Source organism: Pan troglodytes, chromosome 20 (genome assembly GCF_028858775.2).
Source record: "Pan troglodytes isolate AG18354 chromosome 20, NHGRI_mPanTro3-v2.0_pri, whole genome shotgun sequence".
Classification (NCBI taxonomy): Eukaryota; Metazoa; Chordata; class Mammalia; order Primates; family Hominidae; genus Pan; species Pan troglodytes.
In genome coordinates, this window is record NC_072418.2 from 4,048,242 (window position 1) to 4,072,936 (window position 24,695).

General features: G+C 60.2%; 1 protein-coding gene across 1 annotated transcript; it reads left to right on the forward strand.

The window, feature by feature from the left end:
• Window positions 1-840: 840 nt before the first annotated feature.
• ONECUT3 (one cut homeobox 3) lies at window positions 841-23,885 on the forward strand. Its single transcript, XM_016934603.3, has 2 exons — window positions 841-2,032; window positions 23,398-23,885. The coding sequence occupies exons 1-2, from the start codon at window positions 841-843 to the stop codon at window positions 23,688-23,690; spliced, it is 1,485 nt and encodes a 494-aa protein (XP_016790092.2). The 3' UTR covers window positions 23,691-23,885.
• The last annotated feature ends 810 nt before the right edge of the window (window positions 23,886-24,695 follow it).

Below are 24,695 nucleotides of genomic sequence, written 5' to 3' on the forward strand. Positions count from 1 at the left end.
GGGCCTTTGGCAACCCCGAGGCCGGGCAGCCCATTGTACAGTTGGGGAAATGGAGGCCCAGGTGCCCACACATGGGCAGAGGCTGACCCCTGGGGCGCACGGAGGCCCTGACCTAGCCTGAGGACCTCCCTTTTCCCCCACTTCCTCCACAAAGAGGTTGTGGGAAGGGGGCTGTGACTCCGTAGGTGTGAGTGGGAGTCGGGGGGAGCTGAGCTTGCAGTGGGGATCTAGCTCCTGGGGGTCTGAGGGGAACGGGGGGGGGGACACGTACATTACAGGCGACCGTCCAGCCACACTCCCAGAAACTCCCTGGAGATGGACTTGGGGGTGCCAGGCAGGAAAGCCACATCTGGGACTCTGGAGAGAATCACACAGAGACGCGAAATCGGAGACTCTGGGTCGAGGCCCCCAGCCCCACCTGGGCAGAGTCTGTCCTCGGACCCCCGCCCGCTGTCCCCGGGGTACTGCCTGCCCCAGGGGGCGCGGGCGGGCGCAGTGGCCAGGGACGCCGAAGCCCCAAGTCTGGCCGACTTCGGCCTGCTTGGTGCTCGAGGGGGCGAGGGGGCCGGGGCGGGCGGAGAGCGAGGCTGCGGGAGGCTGCGGGAGGCAGCGGTGGCAGGAGCGGGTGGGCGGGGGCGCTGACGTCAGACCCGGGCCCGGGCGCCGGCGGCCGCTCCCCTGCCACATCCTGGTGGCCGCGCTCGCAGCCGGGCCGGGCCGTGCGCCGCGCAGCCTGGCAGCCTCGCGCGCAGCCACCGGGGAGCGGGCGGGAGTCATGCAGCGGCCTTGAGCACTAGGGGCCGGCGCTGAGGAGCGCGCGCGGCGGGAGGGCAGCCGAGCATGGAGCTGAGCCTGGAGAGCCTGGGGGGCCTGCACAGCGTGGCCCACGCGCAGGCGGGCGAGCTGCTGAGCCCGGGCCACGCGCGCTCGGCGGCGGCGCAGCACCGCGGCCTGGTGGCGCCCGGGCGCCCGGGCCTGGTGGCCGGCATGGCGAGCCTGCTGGACGGCGGCGGCGGCGGCGGCAGTGGGGGCGCCGGGGGCGCGGGCGGCGCGGGCAGCGCGGGCGGCGGCGCGGACTTCCGCGGGGAACTGGCGGGCCCGCTGCACCCGGCAATGGGCATGGCCTGCGAGGCGCCGGGCCTGGGCGGCACCTACACGACGCTCACGCCCCTGCAGCACCTGCCGCCGCTCGCGGCCGTGGCCGACAAGTTCCACCAGCACGCGGCGGCCGCGGCCGTGGCCGGGGCGCACGGCGGCCATCCCCACGCGCACCCGCACCCGGCGGCCGCGCCGCCCCCGCCACCCCCGCCGCAGCGTCTGGCGGCCAGCGTGAGCGGCAGCTTCACCCTCATGCGCGACGAGCGGGCGGCGCTTGCCTCCGTGGGCCACCTCTACGGACCCTACGGCAAGGAGCTGCCCGCCATGGGGTCGCCGCTGTCGCCGCTGCCCAACGCGCTGCCGCCCGCGCTGCACGGCGCCCCGCAGCCCCCGCCGCCGCCACCACCCCCGCCGCTGGCCGCCTACGGCCCGCCAGGCCACCTGGCTGGGGACAAGCTGCTGCCGCCCGCCGCCTTCGAGCCGCACGCCGCGCTGCTGGGACGCGCGGAGGACGCACTGGCCCGCGGGCTGCCCGGAGGCGGCGGCGGCACAGGCAGCGGCGGAGCGGGCAGCGGGAGCGCCGCGGGGCTGCTGGCGCCGCTGGGCGGGCTGGCGGCGGCCGGGGCGCACGGGCCGCATGGGGGAGGCGGCGGCCCCGGCGGGAGCGGCGGCGGCCCCAGCGCGGGCGCAGCGGCCGAGGAGATCAACACCAAGGAGGTGGCGCAGCGCATCACGGCGGAGCTGAAGCGCTACAGCATCCCGCAGGCAATCTTCGCGCAGCGGATCCTGTGTCGCTCTCAGGGCACGCTCTCCGACCTGCTGCGCAACCCCAAGCCGTGGAGCAAGCTCAAATCCGGCCGCGAGACCTTCCGCAGGATGTGGAAGTGGCTGCAGGAGCCAGAGTTCCAGCGCATGTCGGCGCTGCGCTTGGCAGGTAGGAGCGTGGCGCGCAGGGCCAGACCCTGGGGGCGCCGGCTCTGGACTCCCGAGCACCTAGCGGGGCGGCGGCCTGATGCCCGGGGCCAGCGCCCCAAGCCCCGCCCGTGCGCCCCGGCAGCCCGGGACCCCCTATCAGGAAGCTAGACCGCGATCCGCGCCGCTGCCCGTTTGTACCGTTGCCAAAAGGGAGAAAGGGATTGTGCCGCCTCCCCGCCCCCCGGTCGCCGCTTCTGCCCCTTTCGGGAGCGCGTAGGGGTTCTCTAGTCCTTGTTAGACTGCTGGGAGGCTCCGAGCCTCTCCCCAAGCAGCCCTCAGGGAAGCTCATTGTGTGTGTGCGTGTGTGTGTGTGAGCGCGCGCCTGTTGGGGGGAGCTGTGTCCCCGAACGAGGTGCTGTTGTCCGCTAAGGTGCCACTCCCCTCCTCCAGAATGGGTGGAGAGGGGCTGTTGAGCCCCCAGCCCCGGGCCACAGAGCTCCGAGACGTTGCGGCGGGCGCCTGCAGCTCAGCAGCAGAGGCCGAGCCCGCGCTCATCCCCCCACCTGCCCCAGCGCGCGCTTCTTTGTAGTTCGGCCCCGCGATCGATACCCCCTCCCTCTCCCCTCCGGCCGCTGGCAAAGGTCACCCGAGAATGGCGGGGGAGGGGCGGCCCCGGGGACCCTCGGCCCGCGCCGCCCGGAGGCCTTCACACCCCGACCCGGCGCCCGCCCCGCGCAGTTTGGTCGTGGCTCGGGTGCGCGCGCCCCTGCCCGCCTGGCTTTGGGGTTTTGTGTCTCTCATGTCCACTTCTCTCCTCTCTCGGTCGGAACACACTGGTATCTCTATGTTTTTCTCTTGCTCTCCGTTTTGCTCTTGTTCCTGCTCATTATCTCTTCTCCCTGTCGGTCTCTCCGCCTCTGTCTCTGTCTCATACTCAGCCACCGGCCCCCTGGGGACCCTCCTCCCTCCTCCCTCCCAGCTGACAACAGCTAAGTCCACACCTGCCCTCTGACAGGCAGCCCGGCCAGGCCCCCATTTCCTAGGTGGGGGTGTAGGGGTGCAGGAGGGCCCCTGGCCTAGGTGGGGGTTTCTTTCCCTGGTGGTGCTGGGGAGGGGCTGTCCACCCGGGCCACAGGGACAATAGCCGCGGCGGCTGGCGCCTGATCGATCGCTTCTCCGAGCACAAGGGCGAGAAAGGCGGGGGCTCTGGGAGGCGCCCCACTAGCAAAGAGGCAGAGGGGCTTGCGGCTGTGCCCCCAGGCAGCCCGTCCAGGCAGGGGGGCTGGGCAAAGAGAGAACAGCGGGGGGTCCTGTGCTGTTCCTCCCTAGAAAGCCATTCCCTCCCTCCACCCCAGGAGGACCAGACAACCCCCTGGGAGCCTGGACCCACAGGCCGGCCTCAGTTTCCCCCTTCTGCAGAGCAAGCAAGCTGGAACGTCTTATGGGATTCTTAGATTTTTCTGCCTTGGGGCACAGGAAAATAAATAGTCTTTCGCGTGTGGCAGGGTAACCTTGTGCTCAGGGAGGTCCGGGAAGCTGGACGATTTCAGTCTGTCCTGCTCCCCTCCCCATGACACATTCAGCGACACTCGTGCACTCACCATAGACCGGCGGTCATATCCGCACACAGCCACGGCCCTAGAGGTGCAGTGCGAGGCCTCAGGTGGCAGAGGGCACACCCCTGGCAGCTCTATTTATTTATTGAGACGGAGTTTCACTCTTGTCGCCCAGGCTGTAGTGTAGTGGTGCGATCTCGGCTCACTGCAGCCTCTGCCTCCCAGGTTCAAGCGATTCTTCCGCCTTAGCCTCCTGAATAGCTGGGATTACAGACGCCCGCCACCACGCCTGGCTATTTTTTTTTTTTTTTTTTTTTTTTTGTATTTTTAGTAGAGATGGAGTTTCACCACGTTGGCCAGGCTGGTCTCAAACTCCTGACCTCAGGTGATCCGCCCGCTTCTGCCTCCCAAAGTGCTGGGATTACACAGGCTTGAGCCACCCCGCCGGGCCTCCCTCTGACGTTTAAACACCAAGTGGCTGCCATCACACCAGTAAGGCAGGGACAGTTTCTATAACCACCTCCTGCCTCCTCTCTAGCACATATTTGGGGGACATTGTGTCCACCGTGGGTGCACCCAGAGTCCACACCACTCTCCATTTTTCCCACTGTCACGTTATGTAACTAATGACCCATTAGCAGTACTGGAATTGCAGATTTGGGGGCCACAGAAAACATCAGCCAGAGCGTCACAGAAGGGCAAACCGCAGGCGAGAAGTCCCATGGGGGAGGGGGGGCTCCCCGCAGCCGGGTCAGCAGCACCCAGCACCCGCCCTGAGTGGACACCGCCTGCTTCGCCTGCACCTGACCCTGCACCCAGGTGGGTGTTCGCTCCTGCCGACCCCACAGCCATCCAGGCCTCCGCCGTCCCCTTTCTGCCACGGGGAGAGTTGCAGATGGGGAAACAGGCTCCGTTTGTGCCTCGCCTTCCTGACTTGTGACAATGACAAACAGTCTCAGCTCTGGGAGTCTGGGTTTCCTGTCGAGGAAGGGAGAGTTAGAACAGTCGCCGTCTCAGGGGTGCGTGGGGGAACCGGAGGGGTGAGCGCAGCTCCTGGCACCCCGAGCCTCCCGCAGGGCGCTGAGGTGTTGAGGATGATAAACCCGGACCACGCTGCCCGCCTGCTCTCTGCCGGGTCCGCTGCCCACGCCGTGGCCCCGCCGCGCGGCCCCGCAAAGCCCCGCGGCCGCGGAGTTCACGCCGTCAACCTTGCGCACCTGTCGCGTCTCAGGTGCCCTGGGGGCCGCATCTACACCACCGGACTCCGCCTGGGACGTAAGAGGTGGCGGGGGCGAGGGCCGCGGGGTCACTAGGCTCCGACCCAGGCCTTTAGTTCCGGTCGCTGCGCAAATGAAAAGCGGTTAAGTGGCGGCAAATCGCGGCGGTTAGGGGGAGACGGCCGGATGCGTCCCCATCTCCACCTAACACGGCGACGGCGACGCCCCAACGCTGGTGCTCGGAAAGGGAACTCTGCCCCCGCCCCGCCCCCGCACCATTTCAACCCCGCAGCAGAGGACTCGCCGCCCTTTCTACTCCGGCATCCCCATTCCCCGCTCCGCGAACACCGCGGGCCTCCCCGGGCCTCCTCCAAGGAGAACTTTGCGCCCCGGGTCTCCCGTCGCGCTTGCCCGGCTCGGGGCCGGCCACGCGTTTCCGCAGGTGCCGAGTGTCCTGCCGGGCGCCGGGGCCAGGAGAGAGACGGGGACAGGGAGGGAGAAAGACCCGCAGGTGCAGACGGAGAGGGAGGGGGAGAGGGGGAGATGGAGAGAGAGGGAGGGGTCTCGAGACAAAACCAGAGAGTGGGGAGGGAGAGACCGGGAGCGGGAGAAACAGACGGGGAGGAGAGAAAAAGAAGCCCAGAAAGGAACAGAGATGAAGGAGAGACGAAAAGAGAAGCAGAGAGACCAAAAAAAAAAAAAAGAGAGAGAGAGAGAGAGAGACAGAGACAGAGATGGGAGAGGAACTCTGGGTGCTGGAGGCTGCCTCTGTGCCCACCCCCGCCCTCCCACAGCCCCCTCCTTCTTCCCCATGGGGTAGGACTGGGGAGAGGGGAATGGGTGTTTTCCTTGTTTCACCAAAGCACGCAAGAAATCCCACCGCAGACCTCGGAGTCCCGGCCCCACTGCCCGTTCTGCGTGCCTCAGTTTACCCATCTGTAAAATGTGCGTGTGGTGGGCCGAATTCTGGGTCTGACTCTGTCAGATTCTGGACCCGTCGTCTAGGAGTCCTGCAGCCCCCAAGCCCATTCCCATGGGGCTGGGAGCCTCACCCTACCCCCACCCCAAGGTCCTCCGAGTCCCGCACTTCGGAGCTGCCTCCTGGTCAAAGCCCTCCCCTGGCGCTGTCTCCAACAGTAATTATGGGAGAGGGGCTGGGGGAGGGGCGGTCGGGCTCCTCGGCGGGGGTGGGGGCGGTCGATGAATTCGAATTACCGTCTCTAATTCATCACCGTCGCCGGGTCGATAGCTTCGGCCGTCTTCAAATATTGTTTAAATTGCAACTCCGGAGGAAAAGTATTTTTTGTAACTGATCAGAAAAAAAATACGTATATAGATAATACAAAGTTAGCTGGAGGTGATTGAAAGAAGGGCCTCATCTCCTCCTGTGGGCACCATGGGGAGGCAGGAGCCCAGAATCCCTGAGGGATGGTGGAGCCCAGCATGGGGGAAACTGAGGCAGGGAGGACCCCCCCACCCCCACCCCAGGTGGATGGGATGCTTTGCCCTTAAGCAGAACGAATTGTCCTAGGGACAAAAACCAGAGCTGTGTATGGAGTTGCATGCTGAGGGCAGCTGGTGCAGGAATTGGGCACCTCTGTTTGGTGGTGGGTGAGCAGGGGGGATGCCAGGGACTGGGGACCTGAGGGGAAGGACATGGAAAGGAAAAAGAGGCAGAACCTCTTCCCCACCCAGGCTCATACAGGCCCTCCCTCCCCCACTTCTGCCCCCTACCCGCTGCCACCATCAAGGGCTGAGGTTGAAATGGGCGAGGCAATCTGGGAGTCCCCCTTAAAGGGACAGGTGTCCACCCCCCACAAGCACTCTGGAACCCCCACCCAAACTCTGGATGAAGGGGAGGGATGAGCAGGGAGAGGAGGAGGAGGAGAGGGAAGGGAGGGAAGGAAGGGGAGAGAGGAGAGAGGCAAAGACCCCTGTGCCTTTTGCAAAAACCCCACTTTCCACTGCAAGGGGTCCACGCCTCTTACGGACACCCCCAGAAAAAGATGCCCCACGCCACTAGACAGTAGAGATAACCAAGGTCGGGGGCTTGGAGACCCGGGCCTTCCCTGGGCTCTGTCCCTGGCTGATCCCTGGCAAAAGGACTTGAGCCTCAGTTTTCTTATCTGAGAAACGGGCGGAATGAAATGACGCCTAGGAGAGGGGGTATGAGGGGCTGGAGGGGCTCAGGGGTCTGAAGGGGCCACCGTAGGTTTCCACAGGGATGCACGGAGTGTGGATAGGCCCAGGCCGTGCCCAGGGCCATGAGAACCAGACCCACGTGGGGCTGCGCGCAAGACTCAGGTGACTCTGGTGCCCCCAAACCAGCACCCTCCCACAAAACTTCAGGGCCCGGGGAGGAGCAGCCCTAGCTAGGGACCTGGGCCAGGATCAGGGATCAGGCTCCTGCCTCCCGTGCAGAGGGGGAGGGAGATGGGGAGGGGTCCCACTGGGTGCCCACAGCCCTTCCCCTCCTCCTCAGCTCACCTGCCCGGAATGACATTTTGAACCCGATGCGGTTCCCATGCCCACCCTACAGACCAGCAAGCTGAGGCCGAAGAGAAAGGCGCTTGCCAGAGCCCCGCACTGCTTCTGATGCGGAGTCAGCTTCCGCCAGGAGGGGCCGTAACAGGACCAGGGCGTGGCTTTCGGCTGCTCTGACCCCGCTGAGTCTGGTGGGCCTACCACGAGGCTGGAGATGCCCAGGCTCCCTGACTTCCAGCAGAGATGGGGGAGCATTCCAGGAAGGTGACGCTTCGGGACGAAGGCTTGGAGGTGTATTGAGGTCAAGGACCACAGAGAAGGGACCGGGGGGGTGGCACTTTCCACGTTCTCAGCCACTTGGCCGATCCTCAGGTGGGGCCAGGTGACCGGCCAGTTCCACCTCCCCACCCCACAGGAGCCACATCCTTTAGGGGCGGTGAGGCCTGCGCTGCGCTTCCCCCCGTCCCCCAGCTCCTCCAAGTATGATGATGTTGTGGGCATGTGAGTCCTCTCATCTGGGAGACCACCGGAGACTCCCAGAGAGGACGGGCGGTGGGTGGGGGGCCAGGTCCCAGCCTCATCAAGTCCAGCTCAGAGCCCCCAGGACCATCCCCGCTTTTGCTTTTCCCAGCAGACCTCCCCCTCCCAACACCAGCCTCAGTCCCAATAATTCCTTTCTGTAGCCTGGGAGACAGGGACGCTCGCCCCCAACACAGAGGAGTCTGGGGGAGTCTCTTGAGTGGTGAGGGGCTGGAGCTGGCCTTTGGCTCTGAAGTCCTCTTAGCCTGAAGTCCTAGAAGTAATCATGACCATTCATTCTTCTCCCTGACTCTCCCTCCCATTCCGTGCTGCTTCTCCAACAACCATTACCACTCTAGTCTAAACCACTATGGTGGTCTCCTCCTCCGCCTCCATCATGGCCTCCCAGCTCCATTCCTGCTCTTTTTTTTTTTTTTTTTTTTGGAGATGGAGTTTTGCTCTTGTCGTCCAGGCTGGAGTGCAGTGGTGCAACCTCGGCTCACTGCAACCTCTGCCTCCCAGGTTCAAGTGATTCTCCTGCCTCAGCCTACCAAGTAGCTGAGATTACAGGCATGAGCCACCACGCCCAGCTAATTTTTGTGTTTTTAGTAGAGACCGGGTTTCACCACGTTGACCAGGCTGGTCTCGAACTCCTGACCTCAGATGATCCACCCACCTCGGCCACCCAAAGTGCTGGGATGACAGGCATGAGCCACTGTGCCCAGCCTTCTCCTCCTCACTGCCGTCTCCCCCACATCCTAAGGGAGCTTTGCATGGCCACTTTGGGTTGGCATCCTGGGTTGGCACCCTGCCCCGTGGCTCCCCAGAGCCCTAAGATATAAATGTGGTTTCCTGTGGTGGCCTACAGTGCCTGACCCTGGCCTCCTGCGTGGATGTGGGAGGGGACTTCTGGCTGGTAGGACCAGCAGGGACAAAGGCTGGGAGGTGGGAAAGTCCTGAGCAGCTGTTAGGAGGGAGGCTGAGCCTTTGTAAGTTGCCGGCAGGTAGCCCGGCTTACCCGGGAGAGCTGGCGCTGGGTGGAATCAAGTTCTTAATTAAATATGGGCCCTGATCAATAGGGAGGGAAGCACTGGTGGGTTAGGGGAGAGGCTGAACAAGGAGCCAGGGAGACCCACCTGACCTTGGGCAGCCTTGGGACACCTACGGCCTCCGTTTTCCCTCTGCCAAGTAGGTGCTAATGTGAGAGGGGCTGAGAAACCGGCACCCCTCCTGAGTCCCGAGTGTGGGCAGATGTGGGGGACGATGGGGGACCCCTCCGAGCTACCAAGTCATGACCTCAGAGCCACAGATTCACAGCAGAGAGAAACAAAGACTGGAAGATGTGCCTGGCACAGGCTGCTGGAGAGGCGTGCCCGGGTCACAAGTGTAGACGCACCCGGAGACACGTGTGTAGACGCCTCCGTTCACACTGGGACGAGTGCAGACTGACCCAGGACCCCCATCCACCCTCCGGCAGAGTCTTGAGCCAGCAACTCCCCTAAGTGGGGTGCGGGGACATCTGGAAGACGCCCCATCTCCCCCTGGACGCAGTGGCTGCGCCATCTGGAGACCCTCGTGCTGGCTGCTGGGGGTCCTGCGTGCCTTCCGCGCGCCCCCAGCTGCGCCCGCCAGCCCTCCAGCCCTCCTGCCCTCCTGCCCTCCTGCCCTCCTCTCTGGGAGTCGGGACAGAAGCTGCTGGGCTCTCCTCCCTGGAGCCGGGGCTTTGGGAAGGTCGAGCAGACCCTCAGTGAGTGGGATGCGCGAGTTGGGGACGCTAGTTGCGGGGAAGCAGGGGTCCACGCATTTCCAAGCGCCCTTTCCCGTCCAAGGACCTGCTGGGGGGATGACTGTGCCTCAGTTTCCATCACCCAGCAAACGCCGTCCCGCAGCACCCGGGAAGCTGCAGAGTCGGGCTGGGGCCGCCGCGTTGCGCACGTCGGTCCTTGGCGGGTGTGTGGATCCCAGAGCGCGCCCGGCCCCCAACAGCCTGACAGGACCTGGACGCACGTGCCCCGGCGCCAGGAGACCTGGGACCCGGGACCACGCGCCCGCGGCCTTGGAGCCTCAGGATCACTGGTGCCGGCTCCGCAGGAAAGCGCAGCCCCCAGCAGGCGCCCACCATCCCACCCCCGCATCCCACCCCAGGGGAAACCGCGCCGCACCAGGCGCGAGTGTTCTTCTTACCTGTCAGGCGCCCCAGAACCGCGGCCGTCCCGGGTGCGCTCAGCTCCAGCGCAGTGGGAGGACAAGACACGTTCCTCCTCCCCTCCTCCACCTCCCTTGTTTTTGCTCCCTGGTTCCCTAAAATATTCTACATTCTTTTGGCCCGGCGGGGAGGCTCACGCCTGTAGTCCCAGCACTTTGGGAGGCCAAGGCAAGAGGATCTCTTGAGGCCAGGAGTTCCAGACCAGCCTGGGCAATAGGGAGACCCCATCTCTATAAAAATGTTTTTAAATTAGCCAGATGTGGCCGGGTGCGGTGGCTCACGCCTGTAATCTCAGCACCTTGGGAGGCCGAGGTGGGTGGATCATCTGAGGCCAGGAGTTCGAGACCAGCCTGGCCAACACGGCGAAACCCCATGTCTACTAAAAATACAAAAATTAGCCGGGCGTGGTGGCACATGCCTGCAATCCCAGCTACTCCGGAGGCTGCGACAGGAGAATCGCTTGAACCCAGGAGGCAGAGGTTGCAGTGAGCCGAGATTGCACCATTGCACTCCGGCAGCCTGGGTGACAGAGTGAGACTCCATCTCAAAAAAAAAAAAAAAAAAAAAATAGCCAGATGTGGTGGTGTACATCTGTGGCCCCGGCTACTCAGGAGGCTGAGCCAGGAGGATCTCTTGAGCAAGGGAGGTCGAGGCTGCAGTGAGACATGACTGCGTCACTTCATTCCAGCCTGGGCAACACAGGCAGACCCTGTCTCAAAAAATGATAAACAAATAAATAAATCGACATGATTTTACAATAGTTAACGCATTCGCCAGTTTCCGAATTTAAACGCAAGATGAGGTGGCTTCCATTGCCCTCCCTTCTGCAAATCACAGTTTGTATTTCTCCTTCTTGCAAAAGGCTGCGCTCCGGGGATAAATTCTTTTTATTTCCCTTTTTTTTTTTTTTTTTTTTAACACAAAGGGGAGCTTCAGATGCTCCGCGATTCTTCCCCCCGCTCAGATCCGTGAAGCGCGCATCCTGGTCATTTTTGCCGGCCGCCTAGTACTCTCTGACTCGGCGGTGGTTTCAGGTTTTCCTGAACCACTTCCCCGCCCCGCTGACATTTAGGCTGTTTCCAGTCGTTCGCGGTCACCATAGCGGCTGCAATGAATACGTCCGGGGCGGATCATTTTACGAGTGTGAGTTTATCTGTGGATTAATTTCCCAATAATTGAAACGCTGGGTCAGCCTCCCCAGCCCCTTTCTGGGTGGCCGCTTCAGCCGCTTCTTATCACTGATTCCTTTCCTGTCATCTTTTTCAAATCCATTTCCCACTGCAGGCGCTGTGTCTCCGTAACATTTTTTTTAAAAAATCAACGCCTTATGCGTGCGTGTGTTTGCCCACTGGCTTTGCTCCTGTTTGAGGGTGCCTGAATGGGGTGGGTCTCTGTAGCTGAATGTCCGAGGGTGAGAGGTGCCCCCTGACACCCCCATGCCCCCACCCCATGGCGGCCCAGCCTCCAGATGGAGCCACGAGGGAGGGACAGCCCGAGAGTCCAAGTGGAAACGCGTTTCCCGGTTAAGTCTTTGAAGGTTCAGAACTAATTTGAAAATGCAGTCATTAAAATCCCATCAGGGGAGGCTGGCGGGGAAAGCTGGAGGGAGAGGGGTGGGGACAAGAGGGAGGCTGGGCACCTGCTGAGGCCAAGGTGGGCTCCACGTGAGATGTGGGCAGGGCAGGCATGGGGAGGGTAAGCCACCCAGAGTGGAGGGGTAGTGGGAACAGAGTGGGGCCAGATGAGGGGCTGGGGAGGCCTCTGGGGGTCCACGCCTGGGGCATGACTCAGCCCCATCTCCTTGGAGAAGGTTCCACTGCCTCCCACCCATGGGAACCAATTTTCCAGCTCCCCTAGGGGTGCAGGGTGTAGACAGAGGGTGTAGGTATGTGACCCGGGCCCCCCACAGTAACTGGACATGTGACCTTGGGCAAGTCACCCACTGACTCAGGTCTGGAGAGGCCACGGGGGGGGGGGATGCACAGGGGGGACAAGACACCAGCATGGGGGGGGCACCAGTACAACCCACATCTGGGGCCGGGCAGCTGGTGGCGGGGACAGGACGCGTCGCCAAGGAAACCGGTCATCATCCCAGCCGGAGACCGGGCTCCATATTGAATTGTCTGCTCCCTGAAGCCAGAGGTGGCTGAGGGAGGGGATCTCCGGCTCCAGGACACGGGGAGGACGGGCACACAGCGGGGTAGACTCACGTGGCTTGGTGGTTTGGGGCACTGTACAGACTGTCGGGCACAGAGGGACAGGGGACGGTCACTTGAATCGCCCATTGCTGTATCTTGGGGCGTCTTCTTCTCCCCTTGGGCATTGCCCAGGTGGTCTCCATCTCCTCTAGTTGCTCTTTGATCTCCTCCGTGGACCTTGGGGACCCCCCAGGAGCCTCCACGTCCCCCCCTCCTGGTGCCACCCTGGCTTGTGCCTCTCCTGCCGTGCCGCCCCCAGCACTGCCGGCGTCCACTGGGATTCAGGGACCTTCCCTCCAGCTGTCCCGAAGCCTGGGCCTGGTCTTCTGGTCCATCCTCCCTCCCAGCCAGCAGTGTATCCACTCGGAGGCCTCACAGAGCCCAGTGGAGCCCGCGCCTCCCCTCCAGTACCCACCCAAAGGCGTCCTCTCTCCCCCTTTCCTGGACTCAGAGCGGAGCTGGCCTCCTCGTTGGGGAACAGAGTCCCAGGCAGCTGCTGCTTCACGCTGTCCTGTGACGGTGAGTGGAGGCCAGCTCCTGGAGCTGCCTCTCTCTGGCCTCACGCAGCAGCTGCTCCCTGAATGGTGAATGCATGGGTCGGTTGCAGGCCCGTGCTTCGGCGTTCATTCCTTCGTGACTCTCGGGACTGCGGCCCGGTGGGGACACAGGGCTCTGGGTCACTGCGTCCACTTGATAAACCAGGAACCTGATGTCCAGAGAGGCCAGGGTGCGCGTTCAAGGCCACTCGGCCCGCAGAGCCCACCCGCGTCCCCATGGCCGCAGTGGTGAGGGGAGCAGGGGGAGGCAGAGAGGAGCCCACTGTGGGGCTGGGCGGACATGGATGCGTAACCCACACCGCAGGCTTCTGCGGGGCGACACCCAGACTCACCCCAAGACCCTGCACACCCCACAGCTCTCACGTCTCACGTCCACACCGCGAGCCAGCTGCATCCCACACAGGGATGTCACACCGAGATCCGTTGCCTCATCCACCGCCCGTCCAGGGCCCCACAAGCTGACGCCGGTTTTCCCGCCCAGAACGGGAACAGCTTTCCTAACGGTCACAGGTTTCTTAGCTTCTCACTTGGGTGGGGTTTGGATGTGCAAGGCTGCCGACCCCCATCGTGGTTGAGCGCCCGTGCAGGCGCCGCCCACCCACACACAGCGCCTCGCTCAGACTTCGCCCTCCACCCCGCCGGGACATTTGGGAAGCCTCAAGCAGCCCCACGCGGGCACACCCGATGGTGGACGGAGGCTGGCACCCTCAGCCCGCACGCGGCCAACGTCAGGCGCGCGCAGAGGCACCCACGGGCCCGCCTCCAGGGGCGAGGCGGATGCTGCATCCTGAAGGCCTCCCTGTTACAAGCCCAGCCCCTCCAAAGGCCTCTGGATGAAGGGGAGGATGAAGGGGGAGAGGAGGAGGAGGAGGGGGAGAGAGAAGGGAGGGAAGTGAGGGAAGGAAGGGGAAGAGGGGAGGGGAGGGAGGTAAAGAGAGGGAGGGAAGGAAAGGGAGGAAAAGAAAAGAGCAGAGAGGGGAGAGAGAGGGAGGGTGAGTGGAAAAGGAGGGGTGAGGAGGAGGAGAGGGGCTGGTCCCCTCTTGGAGGGTGATGGGGGTTGACAGGTGGACCCCAGCTTGGGCTGCAGCAATGAGTGAATTCAGGGCCCCTGCTCAGCTACCGGCTTCCTGCTGAGGGCACTCAGGGAGCTCCACTGTCCCACCCGGCGCTCCAGGGCAGTGGCTGCTGCTCTTCCGCAGCAGGGTCTTGCAGGCTGGGCTGAGACCCCCCCCATGCTCCACCACCCTCGTGTAGGACAACCCAGGAACATGTTAGTCACTGCACAATCACTCAGCCACTGCCTATGCCTCCACTCTGTGCTGGGCCACAGAAAGATCTCAGGCCCCACGAGGCTGAAAGGAGGAACAGTGGCCCCTGGGAGTCCCAGAGGAGGGGCCCCGGGCTCCGCTGCGGGGGGGAGGGAGGGACTTCCTGGGGAGAGGCCATTGCTCCTGGGCGTTGAGGAATGTGTAGGAGTTCTCTGGCTGGAGTGACCCAACTTTCTACTCTTGGCCCCAGTTTCTCCATTTCTCCCCTCTCCAGGAAGGTCCTGAGAGAAAACCTGAGGCTCAAGGCCTTCCTTGAGGGAGGGGGAAACTTCGTGGTTGGAAGGCAAGTGTCGCCCAGAGCCCAGCTCCTCTCAGGGACCCCCAGATGGGAGCTGGGAGCCTCTTGTTAGCCCTGCCATATTCATTCAGGACTTTTCTGGCTAGACCCTTCCCCACAGCCCAACCATGATCAAGACCATCTTACAGTTGGGAAAACTGAGGCTAAGATGGTCCAACACCAGGCAGGGCCCAAGAGGGCAGCAGGTCAGACCACCCTCTTGGGCCCCAGGGTGGTCGGCTGTCCCCAGCAACTTTTAGAAAGGCAGGAAGTGGGATAGAGCTGGTGTGTGTGGGCCAAATCCCAAGGGGTCTGCAGGAAACGCCTTCATCCGGAACTTGAGGATCTCCCCCCAGTCCAGCCCCCTTTCCCCCGCATGAGACACAGCCTACAGCCCCCGCCCTTTCCTGGGTTGGGGCAGGGACGGCTGCCCTCTGCTGGACACAGCGGGAACAGCAGGGATAACTGAGCGAAGGGGCGGCCACATCCCCGGGACCTCCCCGCCCAGAGATTTCCTGATCCCACCTGCCCAGAAAATAAAACGACCGCCTTGTTGATGCTGGGGGCGGCGGCGCAGGCCCAGGACGGTGCCCCGGGGCGGGAGGCTGGACGCTACAGTAAAGCCACCATGACTGCGTTTGCCGGGCTCCCTGTGCATGGGCTCAGATGTGGGCGTGGGGTCTCCGTCTCTTCTAGTTGATCTTTGATCTCCTCCCAGGGCCCCGGGGACCCCCAGGAACCAGCCCCAGATCCTCCTCATCCTTAGATTCCAAAAAGACTGATAACCGTTGGGGAGATGGGATGGGTGGGGTACCTGGAGTCCTCAGATCAGAGCCTCTCGGGGGTGATTGCTCCTGGAATCAGGTCCTCAGTCCCCAGGGTCCTGGAGGAGGTGCAGGACTGGCTGCAGGGAGTGGGCATCCTGTCAGGACCCAAACCCTCACTCAATGGGGCCCCTGGACAGAGCAGGTGAATTTCTGTAAAAAGAAGGGGTGTGGCAGGGGTGACAGGGAGAGTTGTGGGATTAGACAAGGGGTGTTGGGGTAGCCTCGCAGGGAAGGAGATACCTGAGCAGAGACTAGAAGGAGCTGAGGGGGGCGGGAGGGGACTTGGGGAAGAGCAACCAGGCAGAGAGAACCGTCGTGCAAAGGAGCTGAGTGAGTGAGGCCAGCGGGGGAGGCCGGACAGAGAGGCGGCTGGTGGTGGATGGGGAGAGGGAAGCGCCTGGAAGAGCTCAGGAGCCCAGGAAGGACTGGCCTGCACCGGGACATGCCTGAAGGGGGCGCACTGTCTTTACAAAGGAAGGGACTGAGGCCTCCAAGGGAATGGGACTCGCCTGGGGTCCCAGAGCAAGCCTGACAGCCTGGCCCCGCCCCACTCCTCCGCCAGCTTGGTGGCCAAGGTCTGTGTTGGGGGCCACTCTCTATCCCCTCGACTACAGGTCGGGAGCTGCTGGTGATGGAACCAGGGGCTGAGTATGCAGTGCTGGCCACATACTAGGAGAATCCCAGGATGGGGTTCAGCAGTGTTGATGAGGATAATGAAGGAAATCAGGGGGAGGTGAAGAAAACAGAGGAAAGGGGTGAGTAAAAGAAAGGTCATGGAGGAGGTGTGGGGAGGTGGAAGGTGGAGGTGATGGAGGTGGTGATGGGGGTGGAAGGTGGAGACGATGGAGGAGGTGGCAGAGGTAGAGGTGGAGGTGGTGGAGGTGGAGGTGATGGGGGTAGAGGTGATGGAGGTGGTGGTGGAGGTAGAAGTGGAGGTGCTGGAGGTGGAGGTGGAGGTGATGGAGGTGGTAGAGGTGGAAGTGATGGATGTAGGGGTGATGAGGGTGGGGGTGGAGGTAGTGGAGGTAGAGGTGATGGAGGTGGAGGTGGAGATGGTGGAGGTGATGGAGGTAGGGGTGATGGGGTGGAGGTGGTGGTGGTGGAGGTGGTGGAGGTGATGGAGGTAGGGGTGATGGACGTGGAAGTGGTGGAGGTGGAGGTGATGGAGATGGAGGTGGTGGAGGTAGAGGTGATGGGGGTGGAGGTGATGGGGCTGGTGGAGGTAAAGGTGATGGAGGTGGAGATGGAGGTGATGATGGAAGTGATGGAGGTGGAGGTGGAGGAGGTGGAGGTGGAGAAGGTGGTGGAGGTGGAGGAGGTTGAGGTGGTGGAGGTGGAGGAGGTGGAGGTGGAGGAGGTGGAGGTGGAGGAGGTGAGGGTGGTGGAGGTGGAGGAGGTGGAGGTGGATGAGGTGGTGGAGGTGATGGTGGAGGGGGTGGAGATGATGGAGGTGGAGGAGGTGGAGTTGGTGGAGGTGGAGGAGGTGGAGGTAGAAGTGCTGGAGGTGGAGATAATGGAGGTGGAGTTAGTGGAGGTTATGGTGGAGGTGAAAGAGATGGAGGTGGTGGAGGTGATGGTGGAGGTGGAGGTGGTGGAGGAGGTGGAGGTGGTGGAGTTGGAGGAGGTGGAGGTAGAGGTGCTGGAGGTGGAGGTAATGGAGGTGGAGGTGGTAGATGAGGAGGTGGTGGAGGTGGTGGAGGTGATGGAGGTGGAGGTGGAGGAGGTAGAGGTAGAGGTGCTGGAGGTGGAGGTAATGGAGGTGGAAGTGGAGGTGGAGGTGATGGTGAAGGTGGAGGTGATGGTGAAGGTGGTGGAGGTGGAGGTGATGGTGGAGGTGGTGGAGGTGATGGAGGTGGTGGAAGTGGAGGTGATGGAGGAGGAGGTGCTGGAGGTGGAGGTGCTGGAGGTGGAGGTGGAGGTGGTGAAGGAAGAGGTGATGGAGGAGGAGGTGGTGCTGGAGGAGGTGGAGGTGATGGAGGAGGAGGTGCTGAGGTGGAGGTGAAGGAGGAGGAGGTGCTGAGGTGGAGGTGATGAGATGGAGGTGGAGGTGGTGAAGGAAGAGGTGCTGGAGGTGGAGGTGATGGAGGTGGAGGTGGTGGAGGTGAAGGTGGAGGAGGTAGAGGTAGAGGTGCTGGAGGTGGAGGTAATGGAGGTGGAAGTGGAGGTGGAGGTGATGGAGGTGGAGGTGGTGGAGTTGCTGGAGGTGGAGGTGGTGGAAGTGGAGGTGGAGGTCGTGGCGGTGGAGGTGGTGAAGGAAGAGGTGCTGGAGGTGGAGGTGCTGGAGGTGGAGGTGGTGAAGGAAGAAGTGATGAAGGAGGAGGTGGAGGTGCTGGAGGTGGTGGAGGAGGAGGAGGTGCTGGAGTTGGAGGTGATATGGAGGGTGTGATGGGATAGCACTGACATTGGTGGTGCAGGAGTGATGGTGGAGGAGAGGACGGAGGTGGAGACCTCATTGGAGGCTGGTGGAGGTCGCATGGCAGAGGTGGCAATGGTGGGCCCTGGCAGCATGAGGCTGGTGGTTGGTACCAGGGCCAAGTCCAGGGCTTCACCCCCGTCCCCACTCTGAGCCCCATCAGTCCTTCTCTCCAAGTCTGTTTTCACTTCTGCACAAGGGGTCCATAACCACCATGGCCTCTGGGTTGGCACAGGGGTGGCCTTTAGGATTGGCGTGGGGGTGAACCTGATGTCGGGTGGGGTGCTGGCGGGGGTCAGGTGGCAGTGGTGATGGGTAGGGGACGCACAGAGGGGGCATCCAGGCGGCCCCCCTACTCCAACTCACACCTCTGTCAGCGGCTGTGGGGGATGGGAGCAATGACAAAGCTGCTCGCGGTAAACAGCTCCGACTGGATCGATCTGGGCTGTGAGGAGCTGTAATTAGATTGAACGCCAGGAAGGGGGGCAGCAGAGCCTCTTTTTGCTGCGATCGACAAAACGGGAAGTTTTTTCAGACTCTGCCTGGCCCGGCCCCTCCCCCAGCCTCTGCCTCTGGGGTCCCCATTAGGCACCAGATTGGAGCCTGGGAGGTGGGGTGGGAAAGGGACGATATGCATCCTACCTCCCTCCCCCATCTAGGCCAGTGGACTCTGTTTTCTGGGCTGCCCTATTGGGACTGGCTGGGCAAGCCTGAGGGGTGGCTCACATTCTCTGAGTAAATAAGGAGAAAACCCCCTGCCTTGTAGAATTATTGTAAGGATTGAGGCTGGGTACTGTGATTCATGCCTGTAACCCCAGCACTTTGGGAAGCCGAAGCTAGAGGATTGCTTGAACCCAGGAGTTAGAGACCAGCCTGGACAACATAGTGAGACCACATTTCTACAAACAAACAAAAAACATATATATATGTTTGTGGGGGTTTTTTGTTTTTTGTTTTTTGTTTTTTTTAATTAGCCAGATGTGGTGGTGTGCACCCGTGGTCCCACCTACTTGGGAGGCTGAGGTGGAAGGATTGCTTGAGCCCAGGAGTTCAGGGATGCAGTGAGTCGTGATTGCACCACTGCACTCCAGCCTGGGCGACACAGCAAGACCCTGTCTCAAAACAACAAGAATTATTGTTAAGAATTGAGTGACCAGATACATATAAAGCTCTTGACACAAAGATCTTGTGAGCTTTCTGAGGAGCATTTGTATTTCTGTCCCTACTGTAAATGTAGGATAAATTTGTGAGTAAATTGCCAAGTGAATGAATAAATGAGTGAGTGAATGAATTAAACATTACAACAGGTGAGCGAGAAGGGCCTCCCTTGGAATTTCAAGGCCCCGGTTGAGTTTTGACTCAGCTTTCCCTTTGAAAGAATGGAGGACTGGGTCCTCTCCTGTAATCCTCACAGGGTGGCCGAGTGCCAAAGAGGTGAGAGGTCAATTCAGTTTTTTGCATTTCCTTCCATGTTTCTTTATGCAGATAAAATATAAACATAGGTTCTTGTCTCTCCTTTCACACATAAAAGGCTCCCTGGTACACTGTTCACTCTTCAGGATTTCCTTTGCCATCTTTCCAGATTCATACCGATACTCTCCCTCTCTGTCAGTCTCTCAATATAATTACAAATACAGTCTGTTGCCTAAATTAACATTTAGTAATTAACATTATTATGCTTTTGGCAAACATTGTCCACAGCTGAGCCATGTAGAGTACTAGGACTGCATTTCCTTTCCTGTACAACTCTTTGGTTTTCCAGGAGTTGATAGCTGCCAAACAAAAATTCTTCCCACGCTCCCCAACAAAATTTAAAACCAACTCAATAGGACTTTCCACACATATTAGGTCATCTCTGATCTTGGTGGGGCTGCCCTCCATACCCTGGGTCCTTTTGTCTAGCTGTCTTTCAGGGTCCCCCTCATCCTCATTTGGAGGACCCCTTTTCTCTTTCAGCTAGGTTGGATCACATTTTCTGAATCCCACACCATCCTTTTTTGATTTACCTCCTCGTTTGAATGGAACACATCCTCCGTAGCTTTCTGAGAAAGGGTATGTGGGAAGTTAAGTTTTGGAGTCTTTGAACATCTGATTATATCTTTATTGCACCTTCATGTTTGGTCTTTTGTTATTTAGCAATTCTAGCTGAAAATAACTTTTCTTTGGAACTTTGAAAGCCTTGCTCTGTTGTCTGCTAGTTTTTGCACACCCAAAGCTGCTTGGATTCTTGATCCTTTGCATGACATCTGGCTTTCCTCTAGGCGCTTTTTAGGATTTTCTCTTTATTCTTGGTGCTCTGAAATTTCACAACAATGAGGCTTGAGTGTCTTTTTCATTCAATGAGCTGAGGACTTGATGTCCCACCCCCATTTTTTTAGAGCTGGGGTCTCGCTCTGTCATCCAGGCTGGAGTGCAGTATCATGATCATAACTCACTGCAGCCTTGACCTTCTGGGCTCAAATGATCCTCCTACCTCAGCATCCTGAATAACTGGGACCACAGGTGTGAGTCACCATGCCTGGCCAATTTTAAATTTTTTGTAGCAATGGGGTCTCACTATATTGTCCAAGCTGCTCTCAACCTCTTGGGCTCAAGTGATCCTCCCACCTCAGCCTCCCAAAGTGCTGGGATTAGAGGCATGAGCCACTTCATCCAGCCTATTTATTTATTTATTTATTTATTTATTTTTGAGACGGAGTCTCGCTCTGTTGCCCAGGCTGGAGTGAGTGGTGTGATCTCAGCTCACACCTCTGCTTACTGGGTTCAAGCGACTCTCCTGCCTCAGCCTCCCCAGTAGCTGGGATTACAAGCGCCTGCCACCACACTCAGCTAATTTTTTTTGTATTTTTTGTGGAGACAGAGTTTCATCATGTTGACCAGGCTGGTCTCGAACTCCTGACCTCAAGCAATCCACCTACCTTGGCCTCCCAAAGTGCTGGGATTACAAGAATGAGCCACCATGCCCAGTGGGCCTATTTATATTTAAAAATTATTTATTTTAAAAGAGAGTCTTACTCTGTCACCCAGGCTGGAGTGCAGTGGTGAGATCATGCTCACTGTAGCCTTGAACCCCCAGCCTCAAGTGTTCCTCCTGCCTCAGCCTCCCAAAATGCTGAGATTACAGGCATGAGCCACTGCACCTGACCACCTTTAAACTGGAAACTCATCTTTCAACACTAGATTTTTTTCATTATTTGATCATCTCTTCCTCTATTTTTGAACTGTCTCTTGATCAGGTGACAACCCTGCTTCATCTTAATTCATCCTCTAACTTTTTATTCTCTTTCATTTCCCATCTTTGCAGCTGCTTGTGTTCCATTTTCTGGGATATCTGCTTTACTCTTTTTTTTTTTTTTTTTTTTTCGAGATGGAGTTTCACTCTTGTTGCCCAGGCTGAAGTGCAATGGCACGATCTTGGCTCACTGCAACCTCTGCCTCCCAGGTTCAAGCAATTCTCCTGCCTCAGCCTCCCGAGTAGCTGGGATTACAGGCATGCACCACCACGTCCAGCTAATTTTTTTTTTTTTTTTTTAGTAGAGACAGGGTTTCACCGTGTTAGCCAGGATGGTCTCGATCTCCTGACCTCGTGATCCGCCCGCCTCGGCCTCCCAAAGTGCTGGGATTACAGGCGTGAGCCACCGCGCCCAGCCAATATCTGCTTAACTTTATCTTCCAGTCCTTACATGGAATTATTTTACTCTGGCTGTTATATATTCACATTTTAAGAGCATTTCCTCACTCTCTAATGGTCCCTTTTACTTAACAGCATCCTGTACTTGTTTCATGGATACGATATTTTTCTCTTACTCCTCTGGGAATATTAATTATAGCTTTGCCTGCCTTGTCGGTTCCTTCTGAGTTTATTCCTCCCCCACCAAACCATTTTTCTCCATTGTTCTCCCCCCTCCTCCCTCCCTCACTCTCTCTCTCTCCCTCTCTTTTTCATGTTAGACGCTTTTCTAAAATGTGCAGTAACCCACAGGCATCACTTGCATTTAATCGTAAAACCTGAAACCGCAGTTGGAAGCCCCACAATTCCAGGTCAGAGGGAGTGAAGTGTGTGTCAGCTCACACCCTAGACGGGCGAAACTGTTGTCCCCGAGACATGAGTCATGGCAGAGGGAACATTCATTTATTTCTGTGGACGTGTATGGACATTGATCTAGCATGTCATGTTCCAGGCTGTTCTGCAACCAAAAGAAAAGCTCTCTGTGCCATCCCAGTAGGCCACCACGGCTGGCACAGAGAAGAGACTGGGAGCAGAGACCCACTAGTACTACCTGCACCACCGGCCGCTTCTGGGGGTCACAGAGTAGCTGGAACTCCGGGATGGAGACAAGGGCAGGACAGCCTCTTCAGCACCACAGTCCCAGTCTGGATGCAGGAGAGAAATTGAGATTCTGATGGAGTTTCAAGCTGATGCCACAAATGAGCCCATCTGACTTGTGGCCCAGCTCCTAGCGGGGGAAGCCTGTGTTTTGTACCCACTGACACCCACTGCATTGAGGGGAGGGGTTCACTTCGCTGCTGGAGCAGGAAGAGCAGGACTCGGCTTCAGCCCTGCCCCATCACCCCGAGCCTTTGCTTTTCTCCCCTTTGCAAGTGTCTGGTCTGCAGGCCATGGGGCAGCCTCCTTCAGCCCTCTCTGTGATCTGTGCGGGCTGACCAAGAGGAAGGGTGACCTGCTCATCTGGGAGAGGAAGAGGTGGTCCCTGCACTCTCCCCTCCTCCTCCAAAGTCTTCTTCCTTAGATGTTCTGCACTCCAGAGGGTCCACTGGGTGCTCGAGGGAGGCCAAGTCTGGGTGGTCTCAGCCTGTGGATAGGGGCAGGAGCAGGAGGCAGGGATTCAGATGTCAGAATTGGGCTGTGGACTCACAGGGTCCCTAAGGGTATCAGGCCTTACAGGAGTGTCGCTGCTGCTCATTCGTAGAGCTTGGTTGTCACAGCCAGTTGCCATGGCACACACCTGTAATCCCAGTGCTTTGGGAGGCTGAGGCCAGAGGATCACTTGAGGCCAGGCGTTCGAGACCAGCCTGGGCAACATAGCAAGACTTCCCCTCCGCAAAAAAAAAAAAAAAGAAAAGAAAGAAAGGAAAGGCCCTGGTTAGCCCATCATTTCTGGGGAAGGCTGCTGGGTTTTGTGATGCACCCCAGGACCTAGTAATTAACCAGTTATTTCACCCAAGTCTACACTGAGCCAAAAACTCTCATGTGCAGTTTCCATGTCATTTCCCCAACACCCCCAGGTTGGGGCTGCAGAAAGGAGAGGAGAAAGTTACCAATATCAATTTCTGCGGTCCTTTAGGTAGGGAGCGTTTGAGGGTAGGACGGGGTTTGGGGGGTATGAGGCTTGGGGGGTGCCTGAGTGGGCTCCATGGAGAAGGGGGCTGGAGGGGGTGGTAGCCATGCCTGCAGAGGGGCACTCACACTGTGTCCCCTTCTTTGTCCTCCCCCCACCCCCACCGCATCTGCTTTCCCTGCCTGTCCTCGCCTTCCATTCTGTCTCCACCGCCCTCTGGCTGCATCCTGGACTTTCCTGTTGTCTCCCTGTTGACCTTGCTGTTTCCATGTCTCTGTCTCTGTGCGTCCCTGTGTTCCCCGGTGTCTCCCCCTCCGCCTCTCCCTGCATTCTTGTTGCTTCTGGGCCCTCCCTGGGACCTTATGTGCATTCGCCTTTCCCCAACGTGTCCCTTCTCCCCTCCTCCTCATCCTCCGGGCGGCGTGCGCCTCCTGCCTCTCCCCGGCCGGCCACACGGTGGCACTGTGTCCCGCTCGCCCGCCCGCCCGCCGCTCGCCCGCAGCCTGCAAGCGCAAGGAACAGGAGCAGCAGAAGGAGCGCGCCCTGCAGCCCAAGAAGCAGCGCCTGGTATTCACCGACCTGCAGCGACGCACGCTGATCGCCATCTTCAAGGAGAACAAGCGGCCGTCCAAGGAGATGCAGGTCACCATCTCGCAGCAGCTCGGCTTGGAGCTCAACACCGTCAGCAACTTCTTCATGAACGCGCGGCGCCGCTGCATGAACCGCTGGGCTGAGGAGCCCAGCACGGCCCCCGGGGGCCCCGCCGGCGCCACGGCCACTTTCTCCAAGGCCTGAGGCGCCCCGGCCCCGCGCCCTCCCTGCCTCCACGGCCTGGGCGCTGTGCCCCCACGTCACCTCCCCACATCCTGCCGGCCCGGAGACCCGCCCCCAGGGGGCACCTGGAGGGGGTGCTATCCGGGCCCCCCACACCCGGGGAGGGGGAAGCAGCACACCCCCCAGCCCAAGTGCACAAAAAGGGCCCCCCTTCCTCCCTCCATGCCCACTCCCTCCAGGCCAAAGGAAGCCCTCCACCCCTCCCGGAGGGGAGGGAGTGACAGAAAGGGGTTTCCCAGCCCCCTCTCCATTCAGGACGCCCAGAGGGCCTCGAGAAAAACCAGGGCTCACTGTGTTGTCCCCTAAAGCGGGTCAAGAAGCACATACTAGAAATATAAACCGGGTATTTAAAAATGGAATTTTAAAGAATAACCCCTCCTCCGTCAGATCCCCTGCCCCACGAGGGAGGTAGGAGAAAACTTCCTTCCTCCCCACCCGCCCCGGCCCCCTCCCCAGGGACCTCAGCCCTTTCCAAAGTCGCCAAAAACCCACATCAAGCCGGATCCTTACGGTCCCCCACCCTCTCCAAAACCAACCCCACCCGCTGGCAGGACGGCCCCTGCGGCCGAGAACTGAGCTGCCCCTCTCTGCGGCCAGGATTCCTCGTGCCAAGAATCGCCTGCCTTAAAGTCTGGGGAGGGGCCTGCGGCGGGCGCCCAGCACCTACGGGCGAGCACCCTTCCCACCCCATCCCAGGCCGCAGGGCACGGGGAGCTCCCACGTGCGGGTAAATTCCAGACGCCCCCGCCCCGCCCCGCCCCGCCCCGCCCCGTCTGTTGAGTTCACTTTACCTTTAGGCACCTTCGTGGAGCGCAAGGAAGGACGCAGCTCCGGACACGGGAGACCACGCCCAGGCTCCCAGGAGAAGGGGACCCGGCCGGAGAAGGCGCCGCGGGGCCGCCCGGAGGAGCCCCTCTGCACGGGCCCGTGGAGACGCTTCCTGCGTGGAACCTTCTGGAATCCACC